At 43.4% G+C, this 18,292-nt stretch overlaps 1 protein-coding gene across 1 annotated transcript in view; it reads right to left on the reverse strand.

The window, feature by feature from the left end:
* The window catches only part of ARHGEF9 (Cdc42 guanine nucleotide exchange factor 9), a 1,163,048-nt gene that overhangs the window by 835,096 nt on the left and 309,660 nt on the right, over positions 1-18,292 (reverse strand). The window contains exon 2 of the mRNA XM_085608275.1: positions 3,978-5,647. Within this exon, the coding sequence (XP_085464401.1) occupies positions 3,978-5,588 (1,611 nt within the window). The 5' untranslated portion in view covers positions 5,589-5,647. The remainder of the gene's footprint in view (positions 1-3,977; positions 5,648-18,292) is intronic.

The following is an 18,292-nucleotide window of genomic DNA, read 5'->3' on the forward strand; positions in this document are numbered from 1 at the left end:
TACTCGGGATGCCCGGTAGGCTGGTCGTCTGCTTGGGGTGCCCGGTAGGCTGGGTGTCTGCTCGGGGTGCCCGTTAGGCTGGGCGTCTGATTGGGGCGCCCGGTAGGCTGGGTGTCTGCTTGGGGTGCCCGGTAGGCTGGGCGTCTGCTTGGGGCGCCCGGTAGGCTGGGTGTCTGCTCGGGGTGCCCGGTAGGCTGGCCGTCTGCTAAGACAGAAACAAGTATGTGAAATGGATACTCCATACCATCGAACCGTGACCATATTAGCATGTGTGGGCAGAGTGTTTGTGTATTCTATTCTTTCGTTGCATTTGGATTCGCAGATTTCTGTGTTCTTAAAGGAAACATAAAATTGCAAGTATCAGAATGCAAAGACCTAAAAGATGAGCTACATCAGGGGTCTCCACACTCGGTCCTGGAGGGCCGGATCCATGCCAGATTTTTAGCATATTCCCATTTAGATAAATGTAGTTGTCTTGAAAATCTGGACCGACTTTGGAAAACCCTGAGCTAGACGTATCTGACATGGGGTAAAAGGATTTCTGGGTATAGGATACGGTGGCCCCACATCGGCTCCCCTATCTTTAACTGCTGCCTGTGCTATGGCTTGGACATTCTAGAGTTCTTGTTTGGCCCAATGGAAAGTGTTTTGTTTCACACAGAAATTCCTTCAGTACCCCCAATGAAATACGAGGGAGTTGTTTTTTGCAGCCATTTTGGATACCTACGTCAGCTGTGTGACACTAATGCTTCATTTCAAGTTGGTCGCAACTCCTGATTTGAGATTGAATTTCAGTTTCCGCTCCAACCAGTAAAGTTGGGTGATAAGTGCACCCCATGTGGCTGGTTGTATCAGCTGAAACCAGACACAGATAATGTCCGATACTCCACAAGACTTACCTCTGCTTGTGAAGCGATTCCGCAGAGACGACAAGAGCGCCCGCCCCTGTACCCACCTGACCCTCGTGGACAATAGGACCCAGCAGGGATGAGATGGACGCAGGGAAAGGAGCCCAAATGAAAGTGGTAGGTAGACGTGCAGGTATCTCGGAACTACCTATAAACAGGAAGACTAAGGTCAGTGAGGAACCCCAATGACTATTTCCCAAACACACCGAAAAAACACACACAGATAATCTCCCTTTACCCCAATACTGGAGACTCACCAAGTCTTGGCAGAGAGTGGATACTGCGAGGAGTGCAGCTCTACGGAAGCTACGCAGGTGAGGTGCTTCAGGACAAGCGGTACAGTAACTGATAGGAAGGGCTCTTTATCCGTGGAAAAGGAAACTTACTGCACCATAAACTCCCTGGAAGGCGAATGAAAGTTAAACGCTGCTCCAGAGCTGGAACACAAAATCATCAAAGGCGCGGCTGCGCGAAGAAGGCAAAATCATCAAAGGCGCGGATGCGCGAAGAAGGCAAAATCATCAAAGGCGCGGTTGCGCGAATAAGGCAAAATCAGCAAAGGCGCGGATGCACGAATAAGGCAAAATCATCAAAGGCGCGGTTGCGCGAATAAGGCAAAATCATCAAAGGCGCGGTTGCGTGAATAAGGCAAAATCATCAAAGGCGCGGATGCGCGAAGAAGGCAAGATCATCAAAGGCGCCTATGCGCAGAAAAGGCAAAAATCATCAAAGGTAAGTAGACTCCATGCACTTCAGGGATAAAGCACCCCCAACGTACCGGAGTGACAAGGCTCAAGGATGGTGAAACTGCGGTACCTGGAAAGGTGTCTTTCGACGTGAGGGCGAAGGCCAAATAGCAGGGCTCCAGCGGAGAAAGCACACGTTCGCTATGTCCCTTCTCGCACCCGGCATCTGTCTCACACCTCGCGGCTCGGGTAATCCAAATGAATACGAAACACCGAGCCGGCGGGCAACGCGCTGTTTAAGCGTTGTCCCCCAGAAGTGCTTTCCTGACCCTCGTCAATTGCTGAAGACTAGACCGGGACTCGCCTTCCTCCCGGAAGTGAGTCTCCGGGTCGTATCTGTGTGTGCGTCGGAGTAGAGAAAAAACGGCAAGCGCCGTAACATGACAGTTAATGTGAGCAAAATTCACGAAATCTGAGCTTACACTCCCTGGAAAGGGAGAAACACTCACAAATAGCAAGTTATCCATATACCGAGGTCTTAAACGTGGAAAGATGCAATAATTGTGCACTGGTTAAATACCACAAGCAGTATTGCAATTGTGGGTATGCAATTACCTCCACTGGCTTTGCGCAAGGGTCGAATTGACCCTCTAAAGGTGGGAATATAAATTGGGTGTGAACACTCCTCACTTACTGAACTGAGCACTCCATCAGAAGTGTGACAAAGAGGTGAAGAATGGATTGGTGGGGAAGTGTAGTTTTGAGGAGGATAACCAATCAGAGTAGACACACTAGCCGATGATTCTAACTCACTTAGTGTATCATAAAGTCACCTGCCAGGTGTGCAGGCCTGCCTGTGGATTGTCCAGTTTCCCAGCCTCTATGAGCACTCCAAGGGAGCATGTGGGAACCAGCGCTATCAGGTACTTACACTCCTGTGAGTTGACTCCTCTGCTGTCCACTGGCACTATTATTTTTAATTATCCGATGGTCAACAGGCCTCCATAGGAGCAGATCCTCTTAAAGTCAGTCCCCTAAGATGTCACTGGTAAGGTAAACAACGTTTACCCCGAAACTTTTTCCCCGCTTGGAATCACAACGCAGTCGTTACAACGACCACGTTGTGATTCCGCATACCATTACTCCGCAAGTCGGAAGAACGACTTGCGGAGGGGGGGGAGGTGTTGGATTTAAAATCCAACACCTTCCCTAGTGTCCGCACACACTGGAGTTGGAATAGTAAATTATACTATTCCAACATCCAGCGCCCCCCCTCCGCAAGTCGTTGTTCCGACTTGCGGAGTAATGGTATGCGGAATCACAACGCGGTCGTTGTAACGACCGTGTTGTGATTCCAAGCGGGGAAAAAGGCGGCGGAATAACGTCGTACATTCCACTGGTAATAATTGGACAGCGAATTATGTCTTATCCCCAACGATGGTAACTGAATCATCTACATTTTTCTCATTGCTAATGCCAAGTATACTTAGGTGGTTTTTCTGTTGCAATGTTTGTTTTTAATTATGTCCAGTGATATAGTTTTATGTAGAGTTTTTAAATAACAGTTTTGTTTTATGTGTATAGAAGTGTTTATGGTATTAATCAACTAAAACCAATTCTACAACTGCAGCCTCTATGAGCCCTTTGAGAGAACTCTGTGGGAACCAGTCTCCACATGTTCAGCAATCAGGGACTTTGTTGGACCGGGTCACAGTTTAGCTCAGGGTGAGTTAGGTCTTCAGTCTACAACTTTGTAGCCAAGAGAACCGGTGATTTCCTGTAATACCCTGAGTATAAAGCAATGAGCATCTGACTGGGTGTACTTGCAGTGGGGCAGCATGTTCAATTTGAAAGTTAGCTATTAAACGAGGGAAGAAAAGCAGGGTGCCCATTGGACGGGAGAAGGTGTGGGGTCATCGCTCAGCCGGTGACGTGTGGACCTGGGATACTGAGCAGTCTCTGGCCCCAAGACACAAATATTGTGCTTCTGGGCAAATTACGAAACCACTATGTGCTAAAAAAAAATGGACATATGGGTTAAATGTCATGCAGTCGTAAATATGTTAATATAATGTCTTGTGCAGTTTAAATATGCAAATCCCAAATTGATTAACACACTCCTGGATGGTCTCCCAACACCTCCCATTAATGCATAGCACTAAATTGATATCCAGCTGTGTTTGGGCTGTATAAAATACCAAATGCATTGACACTTCTCTCATATGAATCTTTTTACCTTTTTAAAGCATGCAGATGAGTCTGACATCAATCAAAAACATATTTTATGAACAACAATCCCTATTCAATTTATTTGTGGGAAATTAATACCCATACGTTCATATTATGTATTATCCAAAGTATATGAAAGAGACGTGGTTCATACCTTTTCATCCTCAGTGGACGAGCTGGTGGTCGACAGGCTCAGCGAAGAATTGTGAGACCCATTGAACTCCGAGCCCTCCGAAGATTGCTCTTCCGGCGACCCTTTTTCGGCAACTAAACTGTTGGTGTCCTCAGTGATAGCAGCCTCTGTCCGTCCCAGGGAGCTTTTCTCTGGTCCGTCCTCGTCATCACAGATGTCACTCACCACGTACACTGCGGTACACATACCTTGAGTATCCAATAAGGTACTGGATTCAGTTGGATGACCTGATGAGTACGGCTCAGGATGAGGCTGCTCCACAGACAGCGGGACATCTGTCGAGCAACCAGTGTCCTCGGTCAAGTCAGAGGGGCACGAACTCTCAAAAAGGTCCAAGTGCAAACTTTGTTTTAGCACATCCTGTAGCGGTGTCGAACTTCTCGGAGTTTGGTTGTCTTGTATTCCAGAATCAGGCGATTGCAGAGGAGTGATTTTAGAACAAACCAACTGGAGATTCTGATTCTCTACCAGCAATGAGCTATGTTGGGAAGTTCTCACTTGCTCTTGGTACACTGGTATGGAGGAAGATGCGTCCTCGTTGGAAGGCGTTCTTGAAGACCCTCTCCATTTTCTTGCTGCGACTGCTACATTGTTGAAGAATCGAAATACTCCCCCAAGATTTTTGGTTTTGGTGGCGTTGCTTGATCGCTGAGGTTGCTCACCTCGTTTATCGAGGTCAGAAGAAGAAGTAGATAAGTTATCAATTCTATCCAGAGACTTTACATTGTCTATGCTGGGTTCCTCCACCTTTGAGTTATCTTTACTAGTCCGTGAGATCCCTTTTAGATAACTCCAGACGTCAGTGCTCCTTCCTCTCCTGAGTTCTGGCTGGATCTTATTGCACCTTCTCTGAATTTCTCCCTCGGCTATGGTCGAACTTTTTGAGTTTTCAAAATTAAAATCCTGTCTCCTGCTTGAAGGCAGTGTGCTGCTGTTGCCGGCAGCTGCTTCTCCATGCAGTCGGACATTGATATCCCTCAACCAGCGACTGTCATTAGGATCAAAGTCTGAAGCAGTGATGTTCAATTCTACGTCTTCAAAGGAGGAATCCAAGTCATCGATGTATCCTGCATAGGAATGCCGAAAAGGCCTTTGACTCTCCACTGACCTCCTTGTCCTGTAGATTGAATTCGGCCTGTCTTCCTCCTTGTTTTCTATAGAAATGCCGGTCACATTGGCTTCTGAATGTTTCTCAACTGAGTTCTTAGAGAAGTTGGAAGACCGCAATCTCTTGATTGACCTCATTCTCTCAAAGAAGGACATCCTTGGTTTGGGGTCTATGATCTCGCCAGTTAAGATCATGGATTGCGGCCGCTTGGCACGACCAGAGTTCAATCTCTTTCTGCGAACAAATCCCCAGATTCGAGTGCTTTTGGCCTTTTTCTCATATTTGACTGCCAACTCTTCAATTGATGGTTCCATGGTCATGCCGTTGGAGTCACACCGGTCAAAGTCCGAGATCTTCATACTGTCAATGTTTTTTTCCTCTGATTTGGATTTGAAATTTCTTTTGACATAACCATTTCTAGCTAGGGGTACAGCAGCTTGTTGAGTGTCATCTTTCATTGCCATATCACTTTCCAAATGGTGAACTACACATCACATGACCGTGTGCTTTTGTTGCGAAAGTTCTACAGAGAAAAAGAGAAAACACTAGAATTAGAAACTGGAGCTCTTTGTATCTCTTTAGAGCAAAAACATATAAGTTCCAAAAGAACCTGTCTTTTTGAAGAACACAATTACCACATGATTGCATGTGATTCGGAATACACTGCATTGAAAACCTTGCATGCTTTTCCACTGATCAGGATTCCAAAAACATATATTTACTTAATTGGGATGGATAAAAGAAATACAAATATGCCTCTATTCAAAAAAGCAAATACAAAATTGCTCGATTGCTTCCATGGTGTGCTCTGAATGTAAATATTTCTCAGATAAAGAGCGGACTTGGCATATTTTTTCCCATAAGCACCAAGGGGCATATCATCAATGAGGTGCTAAAAAATTATCACCGCTTTTGCGTCTGTTTTTGGACTAAAAGCGGCGATAATTTTATCGCCTAATCAGCAAGGTCACGCTATCGCGTGAAACCTTGCATTAGCGCCTGTATTCTGAACACCCAGCTTTGCATCTCTAATGAGATGCAAAGTGGGCGTTCCTGCCCTGACATAACTGGAGAAATGATTTAGATGATAGTCGTGCACAGCTCCAAGGTAATCTTTAGGTTAAAGGCGTAAATCGTGCTCCTTCGTTTACTCCCTGCTTTGGAGTATGTGCTATGAACTGAGGAAAGCACTAGCGCTGATCAGTGCTAGTGTCACAAAGGGCACTGATTTTTGGTGTGCTGGATTCACCAGCAAATTTTGATCAATAAAGTTTTCCAAACTTGAAATTGCTCTTCATTGCAGTATTTTATTCATACTTATGAAAATATATTCATGGAAGTATTCAATAGTTTATACTTGGTATTCAATTCCTTTTACAACAATCCATATGTTCCCAACAATCCTTATATTCCTGTTCCAATGCATTTCGGCCTACTGGCCTTCATCTGGGAAATCTATGAAACAAAGAGTGGTATCTATCACTAATAATTCTTCAAAAACAAACAATGTTTAACTCACTAAATCTTTGTCATATAATATCTGGTACCATCAAGTGATATACATACTATGCTATGTTCGACAATTGAAGTAGCCATTTACGTACGCGTAAATGTAAATGGCTACTTCAATTGTCGAACATAGCATAGTATGTATATCACTTGATGGTACCAGATATTATATGACAAAGATTTAGTGAGTTAAACATTGTTTGTTTTTGAAGAATTATTAGTGATAGATACCACTCTTTGTTTCATAGATTTCCCAGATGAAGGCCAGTAGGCCGAAATGCATTGGAACAGGAATATAAGGATTGTTGGGAACATATGGATTGTTGTAAAAGGAATTGAATACCAAGTATAAACTATTGAATACTTCCATGAATATATTTTCATAAGTATGAATAAAATACTGCAATGAAGAGCAATTTCAAGTTTGGAAAACTTTATTGATCAAAATTTGCTGGTGAATCCAGCACACCAAAAATCAGTGCCCTTTGTGACACTATAACTGGAGAAATGTCGCTAAGCGACATTTCTCCAATTATCAATGGGCACGCTAACCTGCAGAGCGACAAGCAAAGTAGTGATAACCTCTGTTATCGCTACTTTACGTACGCCTGCTTCAAGACTGACTTAGCCCTGATATCCTATGTAAGGTGGATATCATGGCTAAGTATGCCTTGCTCTATCATCAAGCTATCGCCTAACTTTGTGAGATTATCTCTGGATTCCCAGCGATAATCTCACATTTGGCAGTTAGCGCTTGGAATTTTATCGCTTTTGAGATAAGCGTTGCTAATAGCACGCTATCTCAGCGATAAAATTCCACGTTGCCCGGTGATAATTATCCTAGCGCTAAGTGCGCTTAGCAATAATTATCGCCGGGCCTTGATGATATGCCCCCAAATCTTTTACCATTTTGTTTCACCCTGCCATTTTTGATGTGTCTAAATGATGTTCCGCTGTTGATAGCTGAACTTGGTTTCTTGCATTGGATAAACAGCGAAATGGAAAAAGTTGAGAAACTGAGAGAGGATTTTATGTCGGACACGTTTTCCTTCCTCCTACCCAGACCCATTTACTTTATTACCATTGGACAGGCCCTTCAGAAAGTTTATTTTTATGACTGCCACAGAGTTCCTACTTTCAGGGACTTTACAAAAATCCCCGAGGTGTGCATGGAGATTAGTCTACAGTCACCAACTGTCATCATTTATGACCTATGACCTATGACACCTGCTCCTTGGTTGGGTTATTCCCTAGTGATTTTGATTTGAACAAGCTTTATAAAGCAAAGCAAATGCCCGTGGGCGTCAAGGCGCTAATGAATTCCTGCTGTGTAAGATTTATTTCACTACAATGTTGATTTGCTTCCACACATGATATATGAGTGTGTACGTTAACCTTACTAATGTTTTACAATCACTCTTTCAGCATTCTTATCTGAAATCTTGCATGTCTCGGCCGCCATGTCCTCATTAGTTCATGCACAGCGTCTGATCTGCTTTGTAAGTGAAAAAGATGGCTCTTATGTTTTTCCCAGTGAAAGTGTGCATAATCTCTGGGTTTTAGCTGCTCGAGGAAGAATTTGTTGGCTTTTAGGGGGCACCATAGTAGTGACCAGAGCACCCTGCCCCTGAAGTGCGCCCAGTGCTGACCCACGAGGATGAATGAAGGGGTGGCGACCTGTATATTTCTATTACACTGACAGAAACTCCAATGGCAGCTCTGGTTTAGCTATTACTACACTGCTAACATATTTCCTTTTTGTTCACATTCCTGTTCTCCACTTGTGCTAATGTGTTTCTAGCTCTCACTGGAATTACCTTGCATCTTGTCTGGTCTTACTGTTAAATAAAGAATTACGGTTGTTTTTATCTTTGCTTCTCACAGCAAAGAGGGTCCCACAGATCTAAATTTACCCTGGTGATTGCACAGGCTACATATATGGCCCAGAGGTCTAAGGGAACTACAACAGAGAACAAAAAGCTCTCATGGCTCACATCAAATGAACCTGTAACAAGTTCTTAGAGTTCAGTAGCTAAACTATGTTCTTATTCCAGGCGAGTAGCGATGTGACATGTATACTGTAATAAGAAAGCTAGAAAAGTATTTTTATTTTGTTTGCAGGCTTCTATGTATGATGAAGTTACGGGACCCCACTGGATTTGTCTGAGGGACCCCATGCCTGTCTGAACAGGGGAAACTAGGTAATAACACTACATTCTATGCAGAGAGGACACAATTGTACCTTAATCTTCTACTAACTGGCCATTTGCTTGTTATAGTCCACAGCTTTGTTATTGGAGGGGAGTTCGAACAAATCTGTAAATGTTATAACAACAGTTGTAACATTTTTAGTAGGACATTTTGTTATCCTTCGCTGTAGGCATGGCCGAGGTAGGCCTTACGCCTCACGGTTGTGGGCAGTGCAGTCTCTTACCTCCCCATCCATACAGTGTCACAGGAGGGAGGACCCTGTCTTCCTCCCAGCATGCATCACTGCAGTAACATGCTCAGGCGCAAGTGCAGACCTGTGTAAATTCAGACCGTCAGGTTTAGCGTGCTCGTTAGAGATCCCACCAGGCAAGAAGGTTGTGTGTTCCCCTCCTTGGAATCTGAACACTGCTCACTCATGGCTTTCTAACCTCCCTTCCCTTGGCTGACACCACTCCTGATACCCCTGCAAATCACTGTAATATCCAATATGGCCACTTCTCCTGTTTTTCCTATTTGCAAAACAGAAGGTGATAGATTCTCAAACCAACATGGTCTCCAGGACCAGTGACAGCCAGTTCCACAATCCATCATGGCAGCAAGACTTCGGTTACGTCACTCTCTGCGTCTTCCCCTTGCTCACGTCATGTTTCTCACTATCTAAGGAGCTCAAATAACCAGTACCATGTGTCTCACATGCTCCCGTCATTTTTTCCATGTGTTCCTACTGATGTTTGCCCGGATGGTTTTCCTCCATCGCCTGGGCTGCTGCTGAAGCTGCTATTCAGGCTTTTCTTGAGGCCATATTGGGCTCTATAGTGTCCATGACAAAACAATCTTTAAAACGAGGCAGTAAAGCCACCAAATGATGTTGTACATAACTGTGCGCTGTTCCATTTCATAGTCTACAGTGGATTTTAACTAGGCCTGGGCAAAAATTTCGTTCCGTTCGCGGAAATTGCGATAATTTGACATTTTTGCGTTCCGCGGAGAGCGCGAAAATGTCAAAAATTCCGGTTTCCGCAGCTTGGCGATAATTTGTTTCTTGCTCGCGCTGTAAAATGATACATTCTCGCGCGCGCGCGATCGCCTTACCTGAATCCCTGCGTTCGCCGACAAGTTTTCTTGATCCGGTCGCGTTCTCCATGAGATGTTGTATTGTTTTGAGCCATTTGCGCTGTCTCGCGACAGTTCGCGCCCGCAGTGACGTCATGCGTCTCGCGATCACGTCTTTCTTCTCGCGATCATGCACCGCGAGAACAACTCAAAACAAGATGGCCGCGCCCGCAAGCAACCACATGGGTAAGTTGGCGACCCGCAACCATGCAGAAAATCTCGCGAACATGCCGGAAAAAAACTTCCGCATCTTCGCGATATTTCTGCTTGTTTGCGATAATTTTAAACATTCTCGCGATAATTTGCGAAGGTTAATTCCGCAAATTCCGCCCACCCCTAATTTTAACCTGCAGTTCATGTATTGCCTCTGGCTGGTAGGCGTGATTTAAAGCCACCATCGTTCCCCTCTATCTGCGTTTTGAAAAGGATCGTCTTATTTCTCAGGATGTAGAACGTTTCGATGTCTTTATTGCCAAGATTCATACTTTTCACTTTTGTTCGTATTTTTTCAAAACCAGATAACACCAATGTATAGAAAAACAAATCAAAGGTATTACTCCAAGTCACAACGGGGGGTGAAAGCGGTTCGGATTTTTGGAGACTATCACAGTTTTAAGTTAGAGAAAGGAAACAGGTAAAAGGTGACAGGTGGCTATCACTGAAATATAACTGAGAAAGCCCCAAACATTTTATATGTCCATGATTTATGTTTTACCAAAAGCAGCAGATGGTAAATGTTTGTATAACATTTAATTGTTTATTTTTGTATTTTTTTCTAAAAGTCTGTGAATGTACTTAAAAAGAAAAATAAACCTTCCACCCTACTTCAGCCCTGCAGTTGCAAAGGTTCCGCTTTCAGTCTTTTCTAAGCATCGCCCCTTTACTGTGCAGACCACCGAGACTGAGGACCTTAGGTCTATTAGGGTTTCAGACCCGTTCTTCGTTGTGAACCATTCAGGGATGTTAGGGTTCTTCCAGATCCAGGGCATCTGGCGACTTTCAGGGCTGGTGGTTTCTGCAGATGTTATGCCATTTAATAGATTTTCATTGTACACATTTTAGACAAATCTTTTTGCCTGTATTTATGGCATCTATAGCTCTGTAAAAAACCGTTTCTGCCAATTTTGGTGGCATTGTGATATTAAAGCACTCAATCTGTCTCCTTAGTAGTAATTGAATGCACATTCAATGCACACGAGATGCTTGGTATTGTGTTATGCTATCTTAAACTCATGGCAAGATAGACTACATCTCCTGAGTGATACCTGCTATCTGTGTGGACTACATCTCCCGAGTGATACCTGCTATCTGTATAGAGTACATCTCCTGAGTGATACCTTCTATCTGTATAGACTACATCTCCTAAGTGATACCTTCTATCTGTATAGACTACATCTCCTGAGTTATACCTGCTATCTGTATAGACTACATCTCCCGAGTGATACCTTCTATCTGTATAGACTACATCTCCCGAGTGATACCTGCTATCTGTGTGGACTACATCTCCCGAGTGATACCTGCTATCTGTATAGACTACATCTCCTGAGTGATACCTTCTATCTGTATAGACTACATCTCCTAAGTGATACCTTCTATCTGTATAGACTACATCTCCTGAGTGATACCTGCTATCTGTATAGACTACATCTCCCGAGTGATACCTTCTATCTGTATAGACTACATCTCCCGAGTGATACCTGCTATCTGTGTGGACTACATCTCCCGAGTGATACCTGCTATCTGTATAGACTACATCTCCTGAGTGATACCTTCTATCTGTATAGACTACATCTCCTAAGTGATACCTTCTATCTGTATAGACTAGATCTCCTGAGTGATACCTGCTATCTGTATAGACTACATCTCCCGAGTGATACCTGCTATCTGTATAGACTACATCTCCTGAGTGATACCTTCTATCTGTATAGACTACATCTCCTAAGTGATACCTTCTATCTGTATAGACTACATCTCCTGAGTGATACCTGCTATCTGTATAGACTACATCTCCTGAGTGATACCTTCTATCTGTATAGACTACATCTCCTGAGTGATACCTGCATCTCCTGAGTGATACCTGCTATCTGTATAGACTACATCTCCCGAGTGATACCTGCTATCTGTATAGACTACATCTCCTGAGTGATACCTTCTATCTGTATAGACTACATCTCCTGAGTGATACCTTCTATCTGTATAGACTACATCTCCTGAGTGATACCTGCATCTCGTGAGTGATACCTGCTATCTGTATAGACTACATCTCCTAAGTGATACCTGCTATCTGTATAGACTACATCTCCTGAGTGATACCTTCTATCTGTATAGACTACATCTCCTGAGTGATACCTGCATCTCCTGAGTGATACCTGCTATCTGTATAGACTACATCACCTAAGTGATACCTGCTATCTGTATAGACTACATCTCCCGAGTGATACCTGCTATCTGTATAGACTACATCTCCTGAGTGATACCTTCTATCTGTATAGACTACATCTCCTGAGTGATACCTTCTATCTGTATAGACTACATCTCCTGAGTGATACCTGCTATCTGTATAGACTACATCTCCCGAGTGATACCTGCTATCTGTATAGACTACATCTCCTGAGTGATACCTTCTATCTGTATAGACTACATCTCCTGAGTGATACCTGCTATCTGTATAGACTACATCTCCCGAGTGATACCTGCTATCTGTATAGACTACATCTCCTGAGTGATACCTTCTATCTGTATAGACTACATCTCCTGAGTGATACCTGCATCTCCTGAGTGATACCTGCTATCTGTATAGACTACATCTCCTAAGTGATACCTGCTATCTGTATAGACTACATCTCCTGAGTGATACCTTCTATCTGTATAGACTACATCTCCTGAGTGATACCTGCATCTCCTGAGTGATACCTGCTATCTGTATAGACTACATCTCCCGAGTGATACCTGCTATCTGTATAGACTACATCTCCTGAGTGATACCTTCTATCTGTATAGACTACATCTCCTGAGTGATACCTTCTATCTGTATAGACTACATCTCCTGAGTGATACCTGCATCTCGTGAGTGATACCTGCTATCTGTATAGACTACATCTCCTAAGTGATACCTGCTATCTGTATAGACTACATCTCCTGAGTGATACCTTCTATCTGTATAGACTACATCTCCTGAGTGATACCTGCATCTCCTGAGTGATACCTGCTATCTGTATAGACTACATCACCTAAGTGATACCTGCTATCTGTATAGACTACATCTCCCGAGTGATACCTGCTATCTGTATAGACTACATCTCCTGAGTGATACCTTCTATCTGTATAGACTACATCTCCTGAGTGATACCTTCTATCTGTATAGACTACATCTCCTGAGTGATACCTGCTATCTGTATAGACTACATCTCCCGAGTGATACCTGCTATCTGTATAGACTACATCTCCTGAGTGATACCTTCTATCTGTATAGACTACATCTCCTGAGTGATACCTGCTATCTGTATAGACTACATCTCCCGAGTGATACCTGCTATCTGTATAGACTACATCTCCTGAGTGATACCTTCTATCTGTATAGACTACATCTCCTGAGTGATACCTGCATCTCCTGAGTGATACCTGCTATCTGTATAGACTACATCTCCTAAGTGATACCTGCTATCTGTATAGACTACATCTCCTGAGTGATACCTTCTATCTGTATAGACTACATCTCCTGAGTGATACCGTCTATCTGTATAGACTACATCTCCTGAGTGATACCTGCTATCTGTATAGACTACATCTCCTGAGTGATACCTTCTATCTGTATAGACTACATCTCCTGAGTGATACCGTCTATCTGTATAGACTACATCTCCTGAGTGATACCTTCTATCTGTATAGACTACATCTCCTGAGTGATACCTGCTATCTGTATAGACTACATCTCCTGAGTGATACCTTCTATCTGTATAGACTACATCTCCTGAGTGATACCGTCTATCTGTATAGACTACATCTCCTGAGTGATACCTGCTATCTGTATAGACTACATCTCCTAAGTTACATGTGTGGGTTTATATAGACAGTGTTGTTCTTGCTGATTGATATATTCAAGCAAGATGCACATTAACTAAAAATCGATCCAAGTACAGTAGTTTGCTGGTACACTGGACACATTTTGTTGTCTAGGCTATCACTGCAATTGATTGTAAGCATGTGTTAAGCGTGCTGCAGCCGCACAAGCTCAACCATCCATTTCATGAAGGCTTTTTAAAGGTACCAAGCAAATGCCTTAGATGAACACTCAAGCGGTACTTCAGTGCAGTAAATGATTGGGGTGCTTAAATCTGGGGTTGTTAATGTGGGAATCTCCTCTGATCGCAATCATCTTTAAGAGATACTCTATATAATATTTGACACATTAGACAAATTTGTATTTTGCAAAATATGAAGTTATAATTGCTTCCAGCATACATGTTATTTGTGGACTGCTACAATTGAAAAGCAACCATCTCCAGACGCGATTACAAGATGTATAACTTAAAGAAATATTCTGGAATTAATTCATGAGCTGATGAATGTTGTCAAACAATGATTCTGTTTTTTTTTTAATATAACAAACAATCTTGTAATCCTAGTTTGTAATTGCTACAGTTGCAAAAGGATTGAAATATTAAGGATGTCTATATTTGCAAACCTGCTCAGCTATAGAAGAGATTGCTGCATGCACAATTCTGAAAGTAACTCAAGAACTAGATGAATGTTTATTAAATATTATTTTTATATGAATAACAAACTTAAAACAATGTTCTTTTTTTTCTTTTTAAGTCCTGACAAAGTGAGCCTCCTTGCAAGACATGTGTTGGCTGGCTGGTTGAGGATGATATTATTTAGAAAAAGAAGAGTTAGATTTTTCAATCATAAAGTGTTCGAACTTTTAAACTCAGAAGGTAAGAATGCCTCCCTGAAGTCTTTTATCAGAGAATGTATTGATTTCGCTGTAGAGAAAGGAGGTACTTTGTGAGAGCAGCAGTGGCAGAAACTGGAAGAAACCCAATAAAGGACGCTCTATCACTTATTAGAACATTACAGATCATGTCTAGATGCAATATGAAACCAAGCATTGGCAAAGCCAATATATCTGGCCTTGGCAACATGGTGCGACTTTTATATATGTTTTATTGCAAACATACCACAACAATAAAGAGACGAAAAAAGAAAGCCTAGCCCATGTAAATGTGGCAGCCATATACTTTAATAAAAATTCAAATTACAAAAATGAAATACCACATACAATTTAGTAAGATGTGATGTGTCTAGAAGGTAGGTTTAATTAGAAAAGTTAGAGAAAGCCTTTGTAATAACAGGTAAATCGGATTCTTATTTTTGCATTGAAAAGGCACTATTGGTTTTAAATTACTGTAATCTGAGGAAGATTTAAATAAAAAAACAAGCACTGGCTTTGCCAATAGGTCTCCCCTTTAGGTCATATCCATTTTGCCAATCCCCAATGCTGTGCAGCATGGCTAAATAAGATTTTTTTAAAAAGCCTATCACATCATTTTGTAGGCACACCCGCCGAACATGAGTTCACCTTTTCTTCTTTTTATTTGCTGATCCAATTCGGATAAAGTGTGTGTGGGAAAGCAACATGGGTGGGGAGGCGTGGAAGCAATACATGGGAAAAGCAGATTGGGGAAAGCAACATGGCGGAGGTTGCGGAAGCATCACTGTGTGTTGGTGAGGGCTGAAGCAACTTGGGGGGGCAGAAGCAGCACAGTGGGCGTGGGGGAGTAAACATGGATGAGGGAGAGCAACGATGAGCACAGAGGGCTTGTGTGAAAAGCAAACAGGCGAGAGACCAATGTGGGGCTGCGAGTGGGAGTAGCACGTGGGCAGGGGAACACACAAGGGACGCTCACGTTGCGGATGGATCCGGGGGAACTGCACAGCCGAAAAGAGAGCACCATGGAGATGGGTAGGCATGAACACTAGGGAGACAGCTGGAAAACACAGACTCTAGTGGAGTGCTTCAACAAATGAAAAAGTAGCGCTTCAAAAGTAAACTGTGTATGGACAGTAATGAGTCCATGGTCCAAGGGAGGCATAAACACAAGATGAGGAAGGAAAGCCCACAGACGCAAACAAACAAGAAGAAATCAAACGAGAGTGGCAATGAAACTAACCAATGGTAAGAAATGGGTGGGATCTGAGCTAACAATATGACTTGCGACAGAGATGCAGGTCTAGTAAGCGAGATCTAAACATAAAGGATAAAAAATGGAAAGAAAAGAGCAATGGCAAAGTAAAGCATTGGCCCACCTGCCCCGCAAATGAAATACACTTCCTTTTAGGCAGATGTGCTTTTGTGATCAAGAAAAATGCCATCGCTAACAGTTCAAGAGAACGATGAGGCTTAGCACATTGTCCCATCCTGTATGCTGTGGTAGGCGGAAGCAAAATGTGAATGGCAGCTGAACATACCAATGGATGAAGAGGCGGGATGGAAGCCCACTATTCATGCATACGTGCATGTGCTTTCTATTTCTGATTTTTGATTTTTAACACGAGGTTGGTGGGATAGTCAAAGCTGACTCTAGGCCTGACTTAAAAAAAAAGCTCAATGCATCCAGGTACCTGCCTTCCACCAAGAGTCATGCAGGATTACCTGCTCAGCTGCTGCTTCCACTCTGCCATCCATGTCGGTGCTCTCACAGGTTTCTATGCACTTGCCTTAAAATCTTGAAATGAAGTGCCTTGAAAATGTGCCTCTGTCAGCAGCAATCACCCACTCACTACAAAATTCTGTCACACTCAGAGGTTAATTTGTAAAATAAATAAGTGCTGGGGCTCTCGTCAGGCGGCAGCTTGCGCCAGCCCATTTCTCCTGTTAGCTCTGCCTAAAACAGAACCATCTGCTAACCATGAAAGTGGGAGAAGATGTGGCGTAGTGGCCAGAGCTGCGGACCTCGGAGCTGGGGAACCAGGTTCGAATAACGGCGTGTGCTCAACATCCTGTGAATATGGGCAAATCACTGAATCTCCCCATAAACTAATGTGTCCATATCTGGTGCTCATGAAAAGCTCCAGTGCTGATGATTAAGTGCCAGTGCTGAGCACCGGAAACCACCGGCTCAAATTAAGCACTGTTCACACTGCCGTAGAGGCATGCAGACATTAGCAGCAGACAATTGGGCCAGATGTATCAAAGGACCAACAGCAAAATGTGCTTGCACAATGAGCACTGATTTTTTGCATCCAGCCTTTAATTTTGCATGGAGACTTAGGGCCTCATTTAGATGTTGGTGGACTGGTTACTCCGTCACAACAGTGGCAGATATCCCATCCGCTGAAATATAAATCCTATTAAATCCTATGGGATTTATATTTCGGCGGACGGGATATCCGTCACCGCTGTGACGAAGTAACCCGTCCGCCAAGACCTAAATCAGGCCCTCTTGTGCTAATAGGTCTCATTGCAAAATGTCAACACTTCAAGGGGTGACAGAACAATCTGCCTCTAATGAACATTAAATAGTCACGTCACTTTTGTGACCCCATGTGATTGGCTACAAACACAATGGATGGTGGCCTGCAAGGAACAGCAGACCACCATTCCTGCATTTGTATTCCAAAATGTGAATCTTTATTTTTTAAAGCAGTCCAAGTTCCTTAAAGGAACCAGCGCTGCTTTTAAAAAGAATCACTTCCTTCCCCTGGGCCTCTGCCTGTTCCTCTGAGGCAGCTGGCATGATTCAGAAAAGGGAAGATGGCCCAAGGAGACCCAAGGTGTCCCTAGGTGCGACCCTATGTGAATGAGTTACCGCCTCTTTGGAGGAGTTGGTAACAAACTGATCAATGGTTTCCGGATGCAATTGTGGTTGTAAACCAATGATACATACAATACTGAATTAGGATTAGGAAGGAATTTTCCTTTCATACCACTTCCTAATTATGATTTACTATGACTTGGTAAACCCCTTGTGTAAATTGGAAAGGCTTCTCTGACTGCAAACACAGCAAAAAGCCATTTCGTGGATGCAAACCCTGGGATTTTGTAAACCATGGTGCAAATCCCAACCAATAGCCACAGCAGAAGCGGGGCAGGCGCTTTCCTAAGGCAAGGTAAGACAGCAGCCTAGGGGCGAGGCCTGCTTGTGGATTGCATAAAGTCTCAAAAAAGTTTCCAGTGCATGTAAACTTGTCCAGGAGACAAAAATCGATTCCACCTGCAGCACTGCAACTCCACACAGTTTTCTGAACTCAAGCACCCAGTGCAAGAAAGGCGAGGGGGGAGGGGTCATCCCTGAATACTCAAGCATTCCCTCTCTAAGGTAATCTGCCTCTT

The sequence above is a fragment of the Triturus cristatus genome, chromosome 5_2 (genome assembly GCF_964204655.1).
Source record: "Triturus cristatus chromosome 5_2, aTriCri1.1, whole genome shotgun sequence".
Lineage (NCBI taxonomy): Eukaryota > Metazoa > Chordata > Amphibia > Caudata > Salamandridae > Triturus > Triturus cristatus.